Below are 16,799 nucleotides of genomic sequence, written 5' to 3'. Positions count from 1 at the left end.
TAAAACCAGTGACAGCTGCCAGTCATTAACCCATAAAGACCCAGTGCTACTTCTGTGTAGTTACAAAATAAGTTTTTCTCTATATTTAACTTTTCTTAAGTGATTTTTCACCGTTTATTATATTATCCTCTGTATTTTGTGATTTTACAGTAAAAATCAGGTATTTTCCTATATTTAATTCACTGATCATGTAGATGTTCATTAAAGCTCAGATTAAAATTGAGGACTATTATATAAGAAACAGAGAAAACTGAAGAAAAAGTGTCTTTTTCAGCAAAGATATATCACCAACTGAACATAAACCCAGTGTCTCCATCCACTGTCATTTATTAAACTCCATGGGTTTTACTGGTGAATCAGTGTTGTAGAAAATAACAGTGTTTCCACGGTAACTACAGAGCCTCTGAATGTCCAAATGGGTCATATCTGATGACTATGAAAAGATGACAAACTATTTTACACCAATTATTTCCATGTATTGATAGAATTAGTGGATCAACAGTTATTAAACAGTTTAGATCAGTAGATGGTTTTGGTTGTCGTCAGCTGTTTGGGTCTTTATGGGTTAAAGCCCTCATTCATATAGACTTAAACTAAACCTCTCTGTAAAAATACAAAGTCAGTGTTGTTTTTTCAGGGTTCATTCTGGTCTCGTTCCTTCTATTTGGACCATTTAAAGACTGTTGAGTTGGTCCATCTTTAAGTTATTGCTCCATTAACAAGTTCTCAGGTTGAAGCTCTGCTGTGTGTGCTGGCTTTTGATTGACAGGTCTGTATGACAGCTCCCTCGCCTGCGGAGTCGCTTGTATTTTTTTCCTGTCAGACAGCTGAACTGTACTCGCTCGACTGCAGACCCTTGATGAAGTTTACTCTTTTACAGAGCACTAGCACTTAGCATTGACTCATCTCTGACCCCTTGGGCTCCCATAGTTCTGCTCCTTTTGTCCATTTATGGTCACTTCCAGCTCCAATAAGCCAACACGGTGACAGAAAAATAAATACCTTGCTTTATATTGGCAGTTTGTCAGTGACTGGATGACATCATGATTCCTCTATCCACTAAGTATACACAGCACAGATGTCAAACATACAGCCCGTGGGCTAAAACCGGCCTGCGAAAAGAATTTATGAAATGTAAAAATTACAATGAAGATATTAACGTTCAAGGATGTACAGACTGATATGATTTAAAGTGGATCAGACCAGTAAAATACTATTATAATAACCTATAAATAATGATAACTCCACAGTTTTCTCTTTGTTTTAGTGTAAAAAAAACGTCAAAATACATGAAGATGTTGACATTTATAAAGTATACTTTCACAAAAAATGTGAATAACCTGAACAAATATGAACAACCTGAAATGTATTAAGAAAAATAAGAGCATTTTTACCAATATTCTGCCTATTATTAAATGCTAAGTGTATTTGTACATCCACTGTGATCTATAAGTTGTGATGGATATGTGTAAATGATAAACTGAGGTATAATGTTATTAAAATTGCACTGATTTTTCTAAAGACATTTCAGGTTGTCCATGTTCACATTTTTAAAGGATAGTTTGTAGATGTAAACATTTTCATTATATAATTTTACCTTTTTTCGCTGTAATTCTTATTTTATTGGTCCAGCCCACTTGAGATCATATTGGGCTGAATGTGGCCCCTGAACTAAAATGAGTTTGACACCCCTGATATACAGTCTACGGTTAAGGTATATGTTATATGGAACTAAATTACTAGTAATGATGGATGCCTTTAGCTGCAGTGATGGTGTAGCTAACGTAACTAGCTAATGAAATGTCAATAAAACCATGTCTCAACAGCAGAATCAACCGTTTTTGGACTAGGTTTTCTGCCCTTTCCCATACTTTTAACTTTTTCCCCTACTTTCTTTGCCCCTTTTTTGTACCTTTCTCATAATTTCCTCTAGGATTAATAAAGTATCCTGAATCTGAATAAATCTGATGGTTTTAGGCAATTTTTCGTGAGTGCTTAATGAGGCATAAACTGTGATATCATAAATCTAAGACGGAATATCTGAAAAATTCATGATCTGAAATGACAAATTCACAAGTGTTAAGATGATGCCCCTCCTAACTGTCAGTAAATACTCCAGCTTCTGCTTTAAATAATGCGAATAACGAATCAACAGTCATGAATCAACAACATTTCTCTAACTGAATAAATAAATAACTAATTTTCACAATATCTCTCCTGTAAAGCTGTGCAGTTTTTGTTACCACTGTACTTCTCTATGGTGCCACTGACAGCATGCAGTTGTCTGTTGTTGTTTACATTCTGTTGCTTGTATGTGCTACACAGCTGCTTTTTTGTCATTAAAAGCCAAGTATGGACTTTCATGCAAAAACTCTGCATGGAAATATACAAAAAACTATTTAATGGCTGTTAATGATCTGATTCCTGCATTTCCCAAGTGATATCAATTATTGTACACCAATCCTCCTACAGCAGTGTATCCACCATGTACAGTTCACTATCACTAGGGTCATACCAGGCTCTGTGTGTAATTATTTTAGGGTATTGGGTATTACTCAGACTTGACCTGATGTGTGTAATTGTCTGGCAGATTTTCTGTTTTCTGCACCACATTTCCACAACACACTGGTGTGAAACAGCTTTGACAAATACTAACAAACCTCAATATGCTTTGTGTATCGACTGCAAACTGTCAGAAGCAGCAAGTTTAAAAACTGTCAAATACAGAAAGCTGTTAGTGAAGAAACATTACAATCAGGGCCCAGTACACACCAAGTGCCACAGAGTAAAACACAAAGACACACACAAGTAATTAAACAACCTCCTAAACCAGAAAATGCTCACTATATACTTCCCGATGATCTGGATATTATAGATTATTTACAATTCTTCTGTCAAGTAGGCCCTTCATTATCAACGCACAGAGGAGCGGAAAATAAAAGTTATCCTAGTTTTGAATATTTCACCACTTTTTACTTGTTTTTCAGTTTTTGGTCTTTGTCTTAGTTTAGTTTTATGAATTTGTAAGTACATTTATTGTTATTTACTTTAATTGACTAGTTTTCGATTGGTTAGTAGTTTCTCACTTTGAGATGGTGGTTATATATTATGATTTATGAATGCTCAAAAAGTTTGATCGAAAGAATGCATAATGTCAAATGTGACAAATGTTTAATGAAGATTTGGTATTGTACGGCTTTCTTAAACACTTAAATCTAATAATATGGTTGTTATTTCTGAATAAAGACAGCTGCTATGGGCTTAGGTTTGATGATAGACTCAAGAGATCATTTTTAACTCAAAGAAATAACTTTTAAATCTATATTTTGTTTTTCTTTAGTAAAACACCATGTAATAAATGGTTTTAATGAAGAGTAAACTGATCATTATTGGTCAGGTCACTGGCTTGACTGAGTTACTTTTGTAATAATGACTACTTTGCTGTACCTTATGCTTCATTTATTAAGCTAAGCCATTTTATTCATGTATACCATGAACCATTCACATGAGAGGGAAATGACAAATAAGATGATTTTACCTGCAACTCTATTTCTTTTTACTTTGAATTGTATTGCTACTTGCAGTTTTAATTTATTTTTCTTTTTGAAAATTTGAATAAACAATATTAATGTTTCAATGCTAGTTTTCATTTTGGTCTTGTTAACTATAATAACCATGGTTACCATATATAGATTAGAAATAAGTCTCAATAGTCAGGGCAATGCTAAATACAAATTGATCAGTACTTTTCTCATTTCTTTTTCCATGACTTCACATCTAGTGTTAGCTGAGAGTGACTGAAGCTGAATATGATCTGCTGCTATTAGAAAATACTGCTCAACAAGGACTGATCTATCACCATCATACATTTGGTTCTGTGTTCTGACGGGAAAGGATGCATCTCTTTTGAGTTTCGGAAATTGCTTCTTATCTTAGATGCGAGTCATTTCCTGGGTTAAGAAGTTCAGTCAAATGCTTTAATGCTTCCCCAAATAAGAGCCACTGATAATATTTGGTGACATACCAATCTACTCCTCTGACACAGCTTGTTAATATTTTGTCTTGACGACTTAATCTCTAATAAGATATGGCAGAATTTGTGTTTTACTTGTGTTTCCTTGATGTTCTACTAAGCATTAATTGTGTGTATAGAAATAACCCACCTGAATGACACCCAGCCCTGTCAGTGAATGTAAAATGGCTGCTGTAGGGTCACAGTCATGAGGCCTGAGCTTTTATCAAAGAAGCAACACTGTGAGCTTATGTAACTGAAATGGCACGCAGCATTTTTTAAAATTATGTCAGTTTGAGTTGCACACTCTGTTGGTTTTTCCCAACAAACGCAGATGAGCTTCCTCAATTTGTTCTCTAAATCTTAACCATTAGCTTGTAAGGGGAAATTGCAAAACTACACACCACCCTCCTTATTACTTTTACTCCACGCTGTCACATTTACGCCTCCGTGCTGGGAATCTCTCCTGGCGTCAGTATTTTCTGGAGAATCTGTTGGTAGAAAGGAGAGAAGACAAGCTTGTTGAAGTTGACGAGGCGACTGAAGCGGACGGTGAGCTCCTTCAGCTCCCTGCTGACGGGGGCCAGACCCCCGGGGAGAGGAGGGGGGGTCTTATGTTGACTGGACTCCAGAGAGGCCAGGAGGTAGCTCTGAACCCGAGAGTCTGAAGGGAGAGGAGACATTACTCTTTGTCATTGTCAAACAAAATTACATAACCATATAATCATCTGCATGAACTTTTCTGTACTTCTGCCCTCTGAGAGAGTTGTCTGTAGAAAGTATTTACTTGTCGCTGTTCTTACCCATTAGCTTGCGGACTGTGTTGTCTGGTTGGATGGTGGCTAAAATTTGTCCCTTTAGAGTGCTTCTTCTGTCAGCTGAGAACGGAGAGTAGCCATGTTGGCTCAGACACTGACTCAACTCAACACACAGTTTCTCTCCAATGGTTGCCAAGGCCTCCTGTGCACAAAAAGACCTTGGAACAAATAATAGAAAAGTTAAAAGTGCATTATTTATGTTTAAACAACTAAAAACATGTCACACATAATCGCTAAATTATATACAATGATAGCCAATAGTTGCCCCTAGACAACTTTAACTATTTTAAAATGAGTCCAACTACATTTTCCTTTGGTTTTGTTGACACTAACTTTGGAGGAAAACGTCTTTGGCAATTTATCAACTTATAAATGCATGATGTGTTCATGAGATAATTGTGAATTTTTGCATTTCTGGCAATTGTTTGATGCAGGACAAGTAGCATATAGTGTGTTTGATAAGGCTTTTGAGCAGATAATGTTCAGAACTATGGATAAGCATGTTGTTTACAGGGAAATAACATTTATCAGCCTCCTTTGGATCATCTTGGAGCCAAGATGCGATGTTTATCCAGTGATAGCCACACTCCAAGCAAATATATTTAGCAATACACTAATCACAGTACAAAGACCTAAAATTGACACAGTTCCAGCACTTTAACACTTAAACTACTGCAGTTCAACATTCAGATGATAATTAGCTTAACTCAGTTTATCTTAGTTTGGTGTAAGGACTGGAAGCAACTAGCATGATGTGTCCAAATGAAAATGAATCCTAGAAACACCTCTTAAATTCACAAAAAAAAGATATGTTTAAAAATACATAATTGTCCAGAGGTCCAGAATGTTGGTGTTATGAACATAATGATCAACACAGATTGGTTTGAGTTGGGTTTGTTTGATTTGTTTTTTTGTATTTGCGTATATTTATTTTCTTCTTTTGGTGTTCTATTTGCCCGTTTGATACGTGAGTGTTTATATGGTTGTGTTTGTGGGAATGCCACCTGGATGGGGTGGGAGGAAAGTTCACAACTTTTGTAAGAAATGCTTTAATGCTGTCAATGTTGGAAAAATCATAAAAAAAAAGTTGTCAATAAATAAATAAATACATACATAACTGCAGGTTTATAGGTTTGTAGGATTATGTGCTGCTTTGTGTTGTTGGAGGTTAAAGTCATTAGGTTAGATTAAGCTAACAGTCACTTTAGAAACAGTGTGAAGAGTGGCATTGACACTCTCCTTAAAGCAGGTATTTAGAATAAAATCAGCCATGTTTTAGAACATCACAAGGAGATGGGATCTACAGGTGAGAATATAAGATAAATAATTATACATAAATTCAAGGATTCCAGTATTTGGAAGCATCTCAAACTACTAGAGTATAATACTCTGTGATGGAAGTGTGTAAATATGTTATGTCTGCACATTTATTTAGCATTTCTGACCTTAAGAAAAGTAGTAGAAAATTGGTAACTATGGAAGTCCAATAATAAAATGTCATTATTTGTATTTGACAGTTTAAAAAAATGCTTTTCGCTCTTGTATGACTCAACTGTATCATCACCCATGATAAACTTTCAGCAGCAGACACCTTGTTTTTCCACTATGATGAAATTTTTTTTTTTTCCTTTTTTACTTCAGGGACTTTTTTGATGCAGTACCACAAGTGGCCCTTAGGGGAATTTGCAATAAGGCAGAATTGCAGAACCTGCTCCAGTTCTCTTAACACATCCACTGTTTTACAACCCTACAACCCAAGCTGTAGAGAAAAGAAGCTCCATTTAAACAACAGTGCTGACAGATTGTTTGCGGGTGAAGAGCTTGTACTCACGGTGTGTGCATGTCGGTGAGCATGACATTAACAGTGTTTTTGAGAGTCTCCATGAGTCCTGGCAGGCCTGAGATGGCCTCTCCTGTTGTAGTGTATATGATGAGGAGCACAGAGGAGAGCAGAACCAAGCGCTCGGCCTCCTGCTGCATCTCCTGGAACCGAATCTGGTCCATCAATACTGTCTAGTGAGAGAAAGCAAAAAGAAATGCAGCTCAGGATAGAAGACATGCATTCAAGTGATAAAATGAGGAGGGGTGGGAAATGTATTTGAAACAGAGATAAACTAGTAAAATGTGTTTACCTCTGGGAAGGGGTCTGCAGCATGGTCCCACCTCAGCAGGCGTAGATAGGCATGATTATGGACGTTAAGAGGGAGAAGAGATGGAGGGTCAGATGAGGCACTGTGAGAATCAACTGCTTCAGCCTCTCTCAGACATCTTACAGTATCCTCCAGCCACTTCTCAGTGTAGTCTAAGGCATCTAAGAAGAAGAAGAAAGGCTCTGTTCAGTGTTTAAACAAGACTCAGTACAATGTGAGAGCTTGTTATAAATCAAGAGCAGGACAATTATGTAACACACCACACATACACAGGGGACTAATTGTTTTTGTTCATTTCGCCTACAGTAGAGAGGTTTTCAATTCAAGAGACTTTTTTCATGTCAACTTTCATGAGCTGAGTGTAAATGAGCAGCTGTCCAGATCAGCCAGGTCCAGACACAGTTTCATTCCACATGCCATAAGTAAGGCTACATTCAGACAGCAGGTCTTCATGCACAATTTGGATTTTTTTGGTGAAATTAGATTTTTTGTGTGCTCGTTCATATTACACATTAAATGCGACTTCTATCAGTTTTGAGTATGAAGTGAATGTGACCCTGAAGAGACCCGCATGTGCAAAAGAGGTCCTGATGTTATACGTGACCAGGCAGGCACGCACTGTGTTTATGGAAGTAACACACCTGTGATGCAGCATTGTGATGTTTGTCGCATTTCAATGACGTAAAGGTCGGATAAATGTGACCTGGCGGTCCAGACTGAAGTCACATTGCAAAATATTGGATTTGTATTAGATTTAGTACCACATATGAAAGTGGCCTGGGTCGGATTTGTGCTGTTCAAACTGTCTTTAACAGATTGGATACAGGTCACATATGGGCAAAAAACTTGGATTTGGGCCACATTTGCCTGCAGTCTGAACATAGACTGCTGAACTCAACATTATATCCCCCTCCTCCCTCACACACCCACCCTCACCTACATGGGACTGTTCTAACGTGCAATATAACTGCAATATTCAGTACTAAAAATTGCTTTTTTAAAATCAGAGAACCATAGTTCCTTTTTTATACTCACACATAGTTTTTATATATGCATATTTATTCTATCTTGTATATATTATACTGCATACATAGTGCTTGTTTGTATTTAGTGTTGCTGTCTGCTGAGCTAACTGCATCAAAATTTCATTTCTGATGTAAAATCTAGAATGACAAATAAAGTCTGTCTAAGTCTAAAATCCCAAAGATATGTCAGGTATATTTTGTCAAAATTGTGCATGAAATTTTTCTGCTTATCTCTAATGTACGAAAAAATATGACATCTCCTTACTGGGCTGTTTCTCTAGAAACTCCTGGAACTTGTTTCTCTCATATTCAACTGACTGCTGCATCAGATGAGGCCTGATGCTGCTCAGAGCAAAGTTAGCCATGTCCATCTTCATCAGGTCCAGCACAGAAAAGATGGCCCTTTGAGAAGCAGCAAAAGAAAAAAATACACAGATAGAAAACATAGGAATACTATGGTTATGACATGATATTTACAGGGAAATGCAGCCTAACTTTTATGATCAATCTCATAAAGTATACATTAATTTTTCTGGTTGCAGCTGCAGCTCATCTCTTATAATCCTCTAAGATAACGTCACTCCAGTCTAAGATGCCTTCTGCAGACTAATGGATTGGAATGAAATTACATGATCTAAAAATAAGCTAAAGCCTGGAACACTCACAGCTCATGACAGTCTGTCTCCAGCCTCCTGACTTACTTTAGCAGCGGTACAATATCTGTGATCTCCTTTAGCTTATTGATGTCCTCATCTCTGCACGGGGCACACAGTGAGCCCATCACCCCAACAATGAACTGGGATAGGCTTCCAATGTCAAGCGCACCGTTCTCGGCCTGCTGCTGGATTAGAGGCAGGTCCAGAACCTCCTCGATGCGTGAGCGCAGACGGCCATGGCCAGGCAGCAAGAAAGACAGAAGTGCCTGAAAGAGAAGAGAAAAGAGGATGAGCAATGACAGAAATAGATTAAACATAGGCAAACTGTCACGAGGAGATTGTGGGTATTGTATTCTGAGGCCAAGTGTGTTGACAGCCTGCACAGTGACCTTCTCAAAATACAAACAACTCCAGGATCATATTTAATGAGAAAAGGTGGCAGCTAAAATAAGACCTCACATTTGCTTAGTGCAGTCATCAGCGGGATCGGTTCATTGGAGAAATAAATGTTAAAAGTCAGAGGTCAGATAGCGCTCTGATCCCTTCTCTTTTCAGTTGGTGTTTTGTGACATGGTCGAAATAAGGTCTGTTTGTTACACAAATCATGGATGCACATGTTGTTTGATGACATAAAATATGTAAATAAACACCCTTTGACAAATCTTGCAGTAATTACATGTTTAAAAAAAATAATTTGCTAAAAGTGAATAAATCAGGCTCCAGATTTTGTTGAAAAGTCATGAAAATGTGGCGTCATTTGTTTAACCCTCAAAAGCTGAGACTGAACATATGTATCACTGTAAAATAACTGCTAGACCTATAATCACATCAATGTGGAGTTTTTCTGTTTTTTGTCTCATTTGGACATTAAGAGGTTTAATCATTTATAAAAACAGATATGTTCAACTGTTTGCATTAGTTTAGTTGATGGTGTAATTCTTTTCACACGTGTACATTGTCATTTAATGAAATATATACAAATACTTTGAAAAAAATAAAGGCCCTTAATTTAGTTATTGAAGATTAGATGTAGCTTATCAATATGTTTTCATTTGTGAGGAATATCTTGCTCTGTTTATGAATCTTATGGTGAAAAATTACTCAATTTATTAATTTCTCTGTTAACATTCAACCAAGCAGATGGAACCAGTGGTCTGTAATCACACCATTGTCAATGTCGTGGTCACTGTGGAGTCGCTGTGCGTATTTTATTCACACGTCATGTTGTTATCATAACATAAAAAATGTTTCACATATTATCCACATCTCACAGACCTATAATGTATTCCACTTGAACTACAAAGTAAGAACTTTCAAGTTTCTGGCTGGAAATCTCACATGGAAATGCTCCAGAAGTCAAACCAACTTCAAAAATCCTGACTTTAATTTCAGTGGGGCCACTTTGTCAATCAACAGTAGTAAAAGCTGTAATAATATCCTCTTGATTTGCACATCTGTCTTAAGTGTGTCCCATCTTTCTCACCCACGGTGCTGTCAAACGTCTGTGTCATTACACTTAGTGCAACATCATGTGCTGTTACATACATCAACTCTGGATCAGTCTATTTCCTGCTTAGGATAAAACCCCAGGCTCACCTCTTTGATCTCAGCCAGTAGTTTGATAGCATGGCTATATGACGGCGGATCCTCCTTGAGCTGCGCTTCCAAACATCCCCAAAATGCTTTGTGCATAATCTCTTTCACTCTGCGTTCCAAACTGTGCAGCAGTAGAGCAGAGCCTCGTTACTTAAACAGCAAGTAAATGACTTTAGGACAATGACAGTAACCAATTGAAATCTCACCTTCCTTCAGGAAGCTCTGCAGGTTTGACTTGAAAAGCCTGGTTCACCATAATTTCATGGGCCAAAGCCATGTTAGTGACACCTTTAGCCGTTTCCATCAGCTCCTCCACGGAGACGAATCTGGGTGGGCTTGCTGTGAGAGAGAGAAAATCCACATTAACCCATAAAAGACCCAAACAGCCACTGGTGACCAAAACCATCTACTGATGTAAACTGTTTAACACCTATCAATACATGTCAAAAATTGCTGTAAAATACAGTTTGTCATCTTTTCATGGTCATCAGATATGACCCATTTGGACGTTCAGAGGCTCCGTGGTTACCGTGGAAACACTGTCATGTTCTACAACATTGATTCACCAGTAAAACCCATGGAGTTGGATCAATGACAGTGGATAGACACACTGGGTTTATGTTCAGTTAATGAGAGATTTTGTAGAAAAAGTGACATTTTCTTAATTTTTCTGTTTTTGATATTAATACAGCCAACTTTAATTGGAGCTTTTATGAACATCTACATGACCGGTAAATTACATATGGTAAAATACAGGATTTTCATTGAAAAAATTTAAAATACAGAGGATAATATTATAATAAATGCTGATAAATCACTTAAGAAAAGTTAAATAGAGTGAAAAATTCATTTGGGAATTGACACAAAAGTAGACCTGGGTCTTCATGGGTTGAAGACATACATTAGTCTGTACAACATTTAAATCAAGATTTTCTTCCAAAAACTGAAACAGTAAAAAACCTGTAGTTCTGACACATAACATTATTTGTAAAATCCGTAGTATTTCAACTAAGCTGAACAAACTGACTATGTGAAAGGCAGTGAAGGCATGAGGCTCATGTAACAGATGCTTTACAGTTTGTTTGTTTTTTTTAATTTTCACACTTCTCCATATCCCTTAGCACAATCTATACAAAGAATATAAATAATCTAATAGAAATAGTAGAGAGTCTTTTATATTTCCGGTTTCACTCTCAAATGTTCTGTAATGCATTCAAACATCACCTTATAAATATGTTTCTTGTCTGTACAAGTCTGCATTTTTTGCAGGCCTTTAGATCCTCTGCATGTACAATACTATCAAATATATAAAAATTATTAATAACAATAAATAAATGAATGAATGAAGTTTGACATTATTCATCTGAGGGGGGGGGGGGGGGCTCACCTTGTGGCGTGGTCCCTCTGTGTGGACTTGGAGTATTCGCTCGGACCCTCTTCCTCACAGTCTCCTCAGAGGCATCCTGTGTCCTCTCCTCCTTTGACTCCTTGTCTCCTCCATCCTCGAAGTGGTCTGCCTCCTTAGACATGCTGGAGTCTGCAGTGGAACAGACAGATGACTGATCAAAGTTGCATGAAAGTCACACGTTTAACACATGACAACTGTGATTCTTAGCTGCAAATGCAGTGCTGTTGTTATCAAACATATATACTTGTGGTTATTTGCTGCTGTACAAACAAACAGAAGTGATGCAGGTTTATTTTTGATTCCAGATGGTGACATCATCTACGGGAGCCGAGAGGCAGGGAGGGGGAACTGTGTGATGCTAGACTGAGGAGGTGAAGGCGACTGAGGTAAACACAACAAAGCCCCATGCTCCTGTGGCTGTCTTCACACACAGCCTTATCACTGCTAATGTTACTAACCTTGTATTTTGAAGCCCCGAAGAAAAAGACGAGTTAGCTGAGCTCAACTTATCTCACGTCAGCTTTAGTCAGCGCACAAAACACAAGTGTCTGTCAACAACAACAAAGCCTTAGGACACAGCTGCTCCTTCATAACGCAGCCCAAACCCCTCGCTGCATTGTGGCACATTTATTCACACCGCCAGACACCGACTTCATGGACAGCGGATGCTTTGTTTCGTTCTGGAAAAGTCTAGCTTATGTCGCTGCCCTCTTCTGATGGGTTGCCGCTTCGCACAGACACTTCCTGTTTTGGGTGGGGCCAACGTGACGTCACAGCCGAGCCTCCTCCCGCACACACACACACGCGGACCTGAGTGTCTCATGTGGAAGGTGCGAGAAGGAAATCTGACTCCTTCACCCTCATGCATTCACATAGAGGGCTAAATAATAATAATAATAATGGAAAAGGAATTGATCAAGTAAAAAAATGGTTTGACGTAAATAAGTTATCACTTAATGAAGATAAAACAAAATTTATGGTTTTTGGTGGTGCTAGGGTAAATTATGATATAAAACTGAAAACTAATGGAATTGAAATTGAAAGGGTGTATGAAACAAAATTTTTGGGAGTGATTATTGACCATAAACTCTGTTGGAAACCACAAATAGAATAGATCAAACATAAAATGTCCAAGGCTGTTGTGATTCTTTATAAAACATTAGATTTGTTAAACAAAAAATGTTTGCATATATTGTATTGCTCACTTGTAATGCCATATATGTCATACTGTGTGGAAATATGGGGCAATGTGTATAAAACTAATATAGACCCGATAATTAAACTCCAAAAAAAAAAAGCTATTAGAGTCATAAACAAAGCTGGTTATCTTCAATCAAGTAATCCACTTTTTGTAGAATCTGGTTTACTAAAATTTTTTGATATTGTATATTTAAAAACAATGGAATTTACGTTTCATGCTAAAAGTAAAAATCTTCCTGTTTGTATTCAGAAAATTTTTAAGTTAAGAGAAGGGAATTATAATTTAAGGGGGATGTTTGTGTTTGAAACATGTAAAGTAAGAACAAACGTTAAATATCACTGTGTTTCTGTTATTGGTGTCAAATTATGGAACAAATTGAAGGATGAAGTGAAATTGTGTAGCTTGCTGTTGAGTTTCAAAAAAGCTTTAATTTGTCAAATTCTCAAGGGCTATGAAAGTAATATGATTTCAAAGTGACTTAAGAAACCGAATGTAGAATAATTTGTGTTAATGTTTAATCTGCTGCAACTTCAGGTGTGGAGTTGGAGTAAGGATGGGAATAGGAGAAGCAGAAATAAGCCTCTGGCTTCAGCTTCTTCCTTTTTCAGTTAACAATTGTGTTAATTTTATGTTAGTTTTTTAATATGTATGTGTTTTGTACATAACTGAACTAAAAATATTCATTCATTCAAAAATAAATAAATAAATAAATAAATAAATAATAATAATAATAATAATAATAATAAACAAAGATGTGAACAGCAAGTAAATAGATTCAACTACAGATCAATAATACTTTTTTTTTTTTATAATTCAAGTTTTTATTAGAGTTTTCACTTGGTACATGACATTCATACACTGTTACTTAATGTTAACAATTAGGGCTTTTATATATACATGAAAAGTATCAAAAAATACTGCAAAGCGTGGAAGTTCTCAAGGAGAAAAAAACAGATAAATAAATAGGTAAATACAAGATACAAGAGGGAAGTAGTTTAGCTGTCATCCTGCTGACTATCGGTCATAGTTATGTAAGACCAGAATGGCTCCCAAACTGGTGCTGTGGTTCCATCCCAGTTGTTAAGCTTATGAAGCACATGTTCATATGAAGCAGTCTTTATCATCCTGTTGACCCGTTCTTTAAACTGTGGGGCTTTTGGTGTTTTCCAGTGTTTAAGAATAACCCTAACTGCTACTGAAACCCCAACCATGATAACAGAAAATTTTCCATTTGATAAGTTAGCTATCTGTCCTTTTTCACCCAGTAAACACAGCCTTGGACAAAGTGGGAGAGTTCTGTCCAACCATCCTTTTTTTTTTTTTTTTTTAAATAAAAATTATTTATTTGAAATGACAAAAAAAAAAAAAAAAAATTCACAAGGAGCTACTGGTATTATGGAACCGATTAGTTACCATAATCTAAATTAAAATGCATTTGAAGAAATGCTTCTTAAAAAGAAAAAGCATTTCTTCAAATGCATTTTAATTTAGATTATGGTAACTAATCGCCTCCTTATTGGTATAAGACAAACCAGAGGTGCTCATGGAGAGGGCATGAACAATAGGAAGAAGACAAAATCCAGGCACTCATTTGGTTGGAAAAATTAGAAATTATAAAAAGCCTTTATTTCATGGGGGCGTGTAGATTAATTCATTTAGGCTGGAGTTAAAAACACACCAACACATGTCAGCATGTGCCTTCTTCAGGGTGTTACAAAGAAAGAGGAAGACACTAATTTATACTCATGGACTGCAAGTGTGGCAGCCAGTGAGACAACAGAAAAAAAGTTTTGCAGGCACTAAGTGGGAGTAAGCAGCCACTGTCCTGTAATTAGAGGACAGACTATATCTAAAAATTTACTGTCATCAAGTGCCCTGTATTAAATGTTCTTAATGCACAACAGGACCAAGACTAGTGTTCTAACAAAGCAAAACTGTGACGCTAAAGAGTAATATTTTTAAAAAAAAAGAAAAAGAAAATTCTACTTCAAGTAAAGGTTCTGCTTTCTAAATAACTACAGTTATGTTTCCTTTGATGGTGTGAGAAAGGAGACAACACGACAATCAAAATGAAGATGAGTCAGTATGTGTGAAACAAGTGGAAAGGGTTTATTGAACAAAAAAAATAAAAACTACAAACAAAAGACTGCTAATGTGGAGGAGGAAGGGAAGAGGTGGTTGTGCCAACCAAAACCAGATAAATACAATAAAACTGTGCCTAATCTGAGTCTAACACTGAAAACCAAACTCAAACAAAAACCTGACTCTTATGAAAAAAAAAAGAACTTAACCATAAGATAAATACTGAAGTGGCACCAACACTATACCCTGATGTGTCTAGACAATGGGGAACTATGTGAAGGAGAGAATGTACAGGCTACCCCAACTTACCTATTTCCACAACCTCACTCCACAATTAACTCGGTGTATGACATGCTCAACAACACAAAAAGCAGCTCCAACAGGCAGAAAGAAACAGAGCATGATCGCTGCAGGTATGGTCCTTTTAAATGAGAGCCCTGGATGTGATCGATTAAAGTAGAATAAAACACTTTATCACTGTTTGACTATTTTGCTTAGAATATAAAACTTGTGTTTTCACTGCAAGATGGAGGGCCACAGTTTGTTTCCTTTCAAAGAAAATCTGAAAAGACTTACCACATTTTTTAAAATGTATGTGATAATGACAAAAATAAATCTGAGGAATAACAAGTTAAAGTGAAAAATATTTATTTCCACTGTGCCCTAAAGATGTCCTTTTAATATTTTTGTTTTTATTATTTGTGATACAAAAGTGTCATGTCAGATGCTCCACTTCAATTGACAAATAAGAGATTTTTCAATCACAAATTTGATAATCAATCATAGAAATTCCTCTAAAACATAATAACCTGAATTAGATTGCATTATGAGTGAAATACTTTCTAGGCTTTAATGTCTTTCTCTTCCTTTGGAATAGCCTCCCCCTCTCAATAAGAGAGTGTCCAACATACAACACCTGTAAAACTCATTTAAAACAGTGGCTCCTAGAAAACCAGAGACGCACACATTTTTAATTGACATACATTTCATCACCCATACACTTTCTGTGTTTAGTTGTATGTAAGTACAGAGGTGAATGTATAGGCTAATGCCCCTGTGATTATCCTATGTCTATTTGTTTTGATGATGCCTATGTCATCATTATTTGTAATTTACTTTTTTTTAAAAAAATATATAGTGAATGAGTGATGTATTAATGTTGGCTGTTTTTTGTTGTTTCTGTCCCCTGCCTAGGGACTGCAGATGAAAAGTAGTTATTTTTTACTAATTCTGGCATATTTACATAGGTGTATTTTTTATACAGCAATGTTTATAATTATGCATGGTCTCTATTAAATAAACCAATAAAACAAATAAATACAATCTTGGTAAGAATGCACTCGACCACTGGTATAATTTTACATTTTACCTGGAGTAAGAGTAAAAATAAGACTAGAAAAGCACTCGGAGAGCGCAGACCTCCACCAAGGCAGATCCGTCCCCCATCACCACCAAAATGCAATCATTTGTTCCTTGTGCCAGTGTCAACATTTCCTGAAATTTGCATCCACATCCGTCCATAACTTTGAGTTATCTTGCACACGGACAGACAGACAAACAAACCAACGCCGGCAAAAATATAACTTCCTTGGCGGGGATAAAAACACTAGTGAATCAAACAAATCTATGGGTACTAACAAAATAAGAGAATATAAGATACAAACAAAAATCAGAAAAAATTTGTTCAGATATGGTTTCTTGCATGAGGCTCAATGAGAGCAACGACGGCCAATGAATACAAACACAACTATGAATTCATCAACTGTTTATTTAGGTTTTATTCAATTATAAAGGAAATACTCCCATATAGGCACAAACACTTACTATCAATATTGTTAACATTTCTTTTGC

General features: G+C 36.5%; 1 protein-coding gene across 1 annotated transcript; it reads right to left on the bottom strand.

The window, feature by feature from the left end:
• Nucleotides 1-2,977: 2,977 nt before the first annotated feature.
• Nucleotides 2,978-12,398, bottom strand: tcp11l1 (t-complex 11, testis-specific-like 1). The gene is made up of 10 exons (XM_030137119.1): nt 12,124-12,398; nt 11,645-11,794; nt 10,464-10,596; nt 10,258-10,378; nt 8,707-8,927; nt 8,271-8,407; nt 6,963-7,141; nt 6,662-6,843; nt 4,816-4,988; nt 2,978-4,676 (listed from the first exon to the last, which is right to left on the bottom strand). Exons 2-10 carry the CDS (start codon nt 11,784-11,786, stop codon nt 4,453-4,455), a joined length of 1,512 nt encoding a protein of 503 aa, XP_029992979.1. The 5' UTR covers nt 11,787-11,794; nt 12,124-12,398; the 3' UTR covers nt 2,978-4,452.
• Between the last annotated feature and the right edge of the window lie 4,401 nt (nt 12,399-16,799).

Source organism: Sphaeramia orbicularis, chromosome 6 (assembly GCF_902148855.1).
Source record: "Sphaeramia orbicularis chromosome 6, fSphaOr1.1, whole genome shotgun sequence".
Classification (NCBI taxonomy): domain Eukaryota; kingdom Metazoa; phylum Chordata; class Actinopteri; order Kurtiformes; family Apogonidae; genus Sphaeramia; species Sphaeramia orbicularis.
This window is presented reverse-complemented; position numbering and strand designations above follow the sequence as displayed.

Bases quoted from the DNA above. Each gene is read 5' to 3' on its own strand.
- tcp11l1 (XM_030137119.1), bottom strand. From the start codon at position 11,786: ATGTCTAAGGAGGCAGACCACTTCGAGGATGGAGGAGACAAGGAGTCA. The intron at 10,379-10,463 runs GTGAGATTTCAA...ACTGCTGCACAG, and splicing joins GCAGAGCTTCCTGAAGGAAG to TTTGGAACGCAGAGTGAAAG. The intron at 4,989-6,661 runs GTGAGTACAAGC...ATTTGTTCCAAG, and splicing joins CTCACCGACATGCACACACC to GTCTTTTTGTGCACAGGAGG.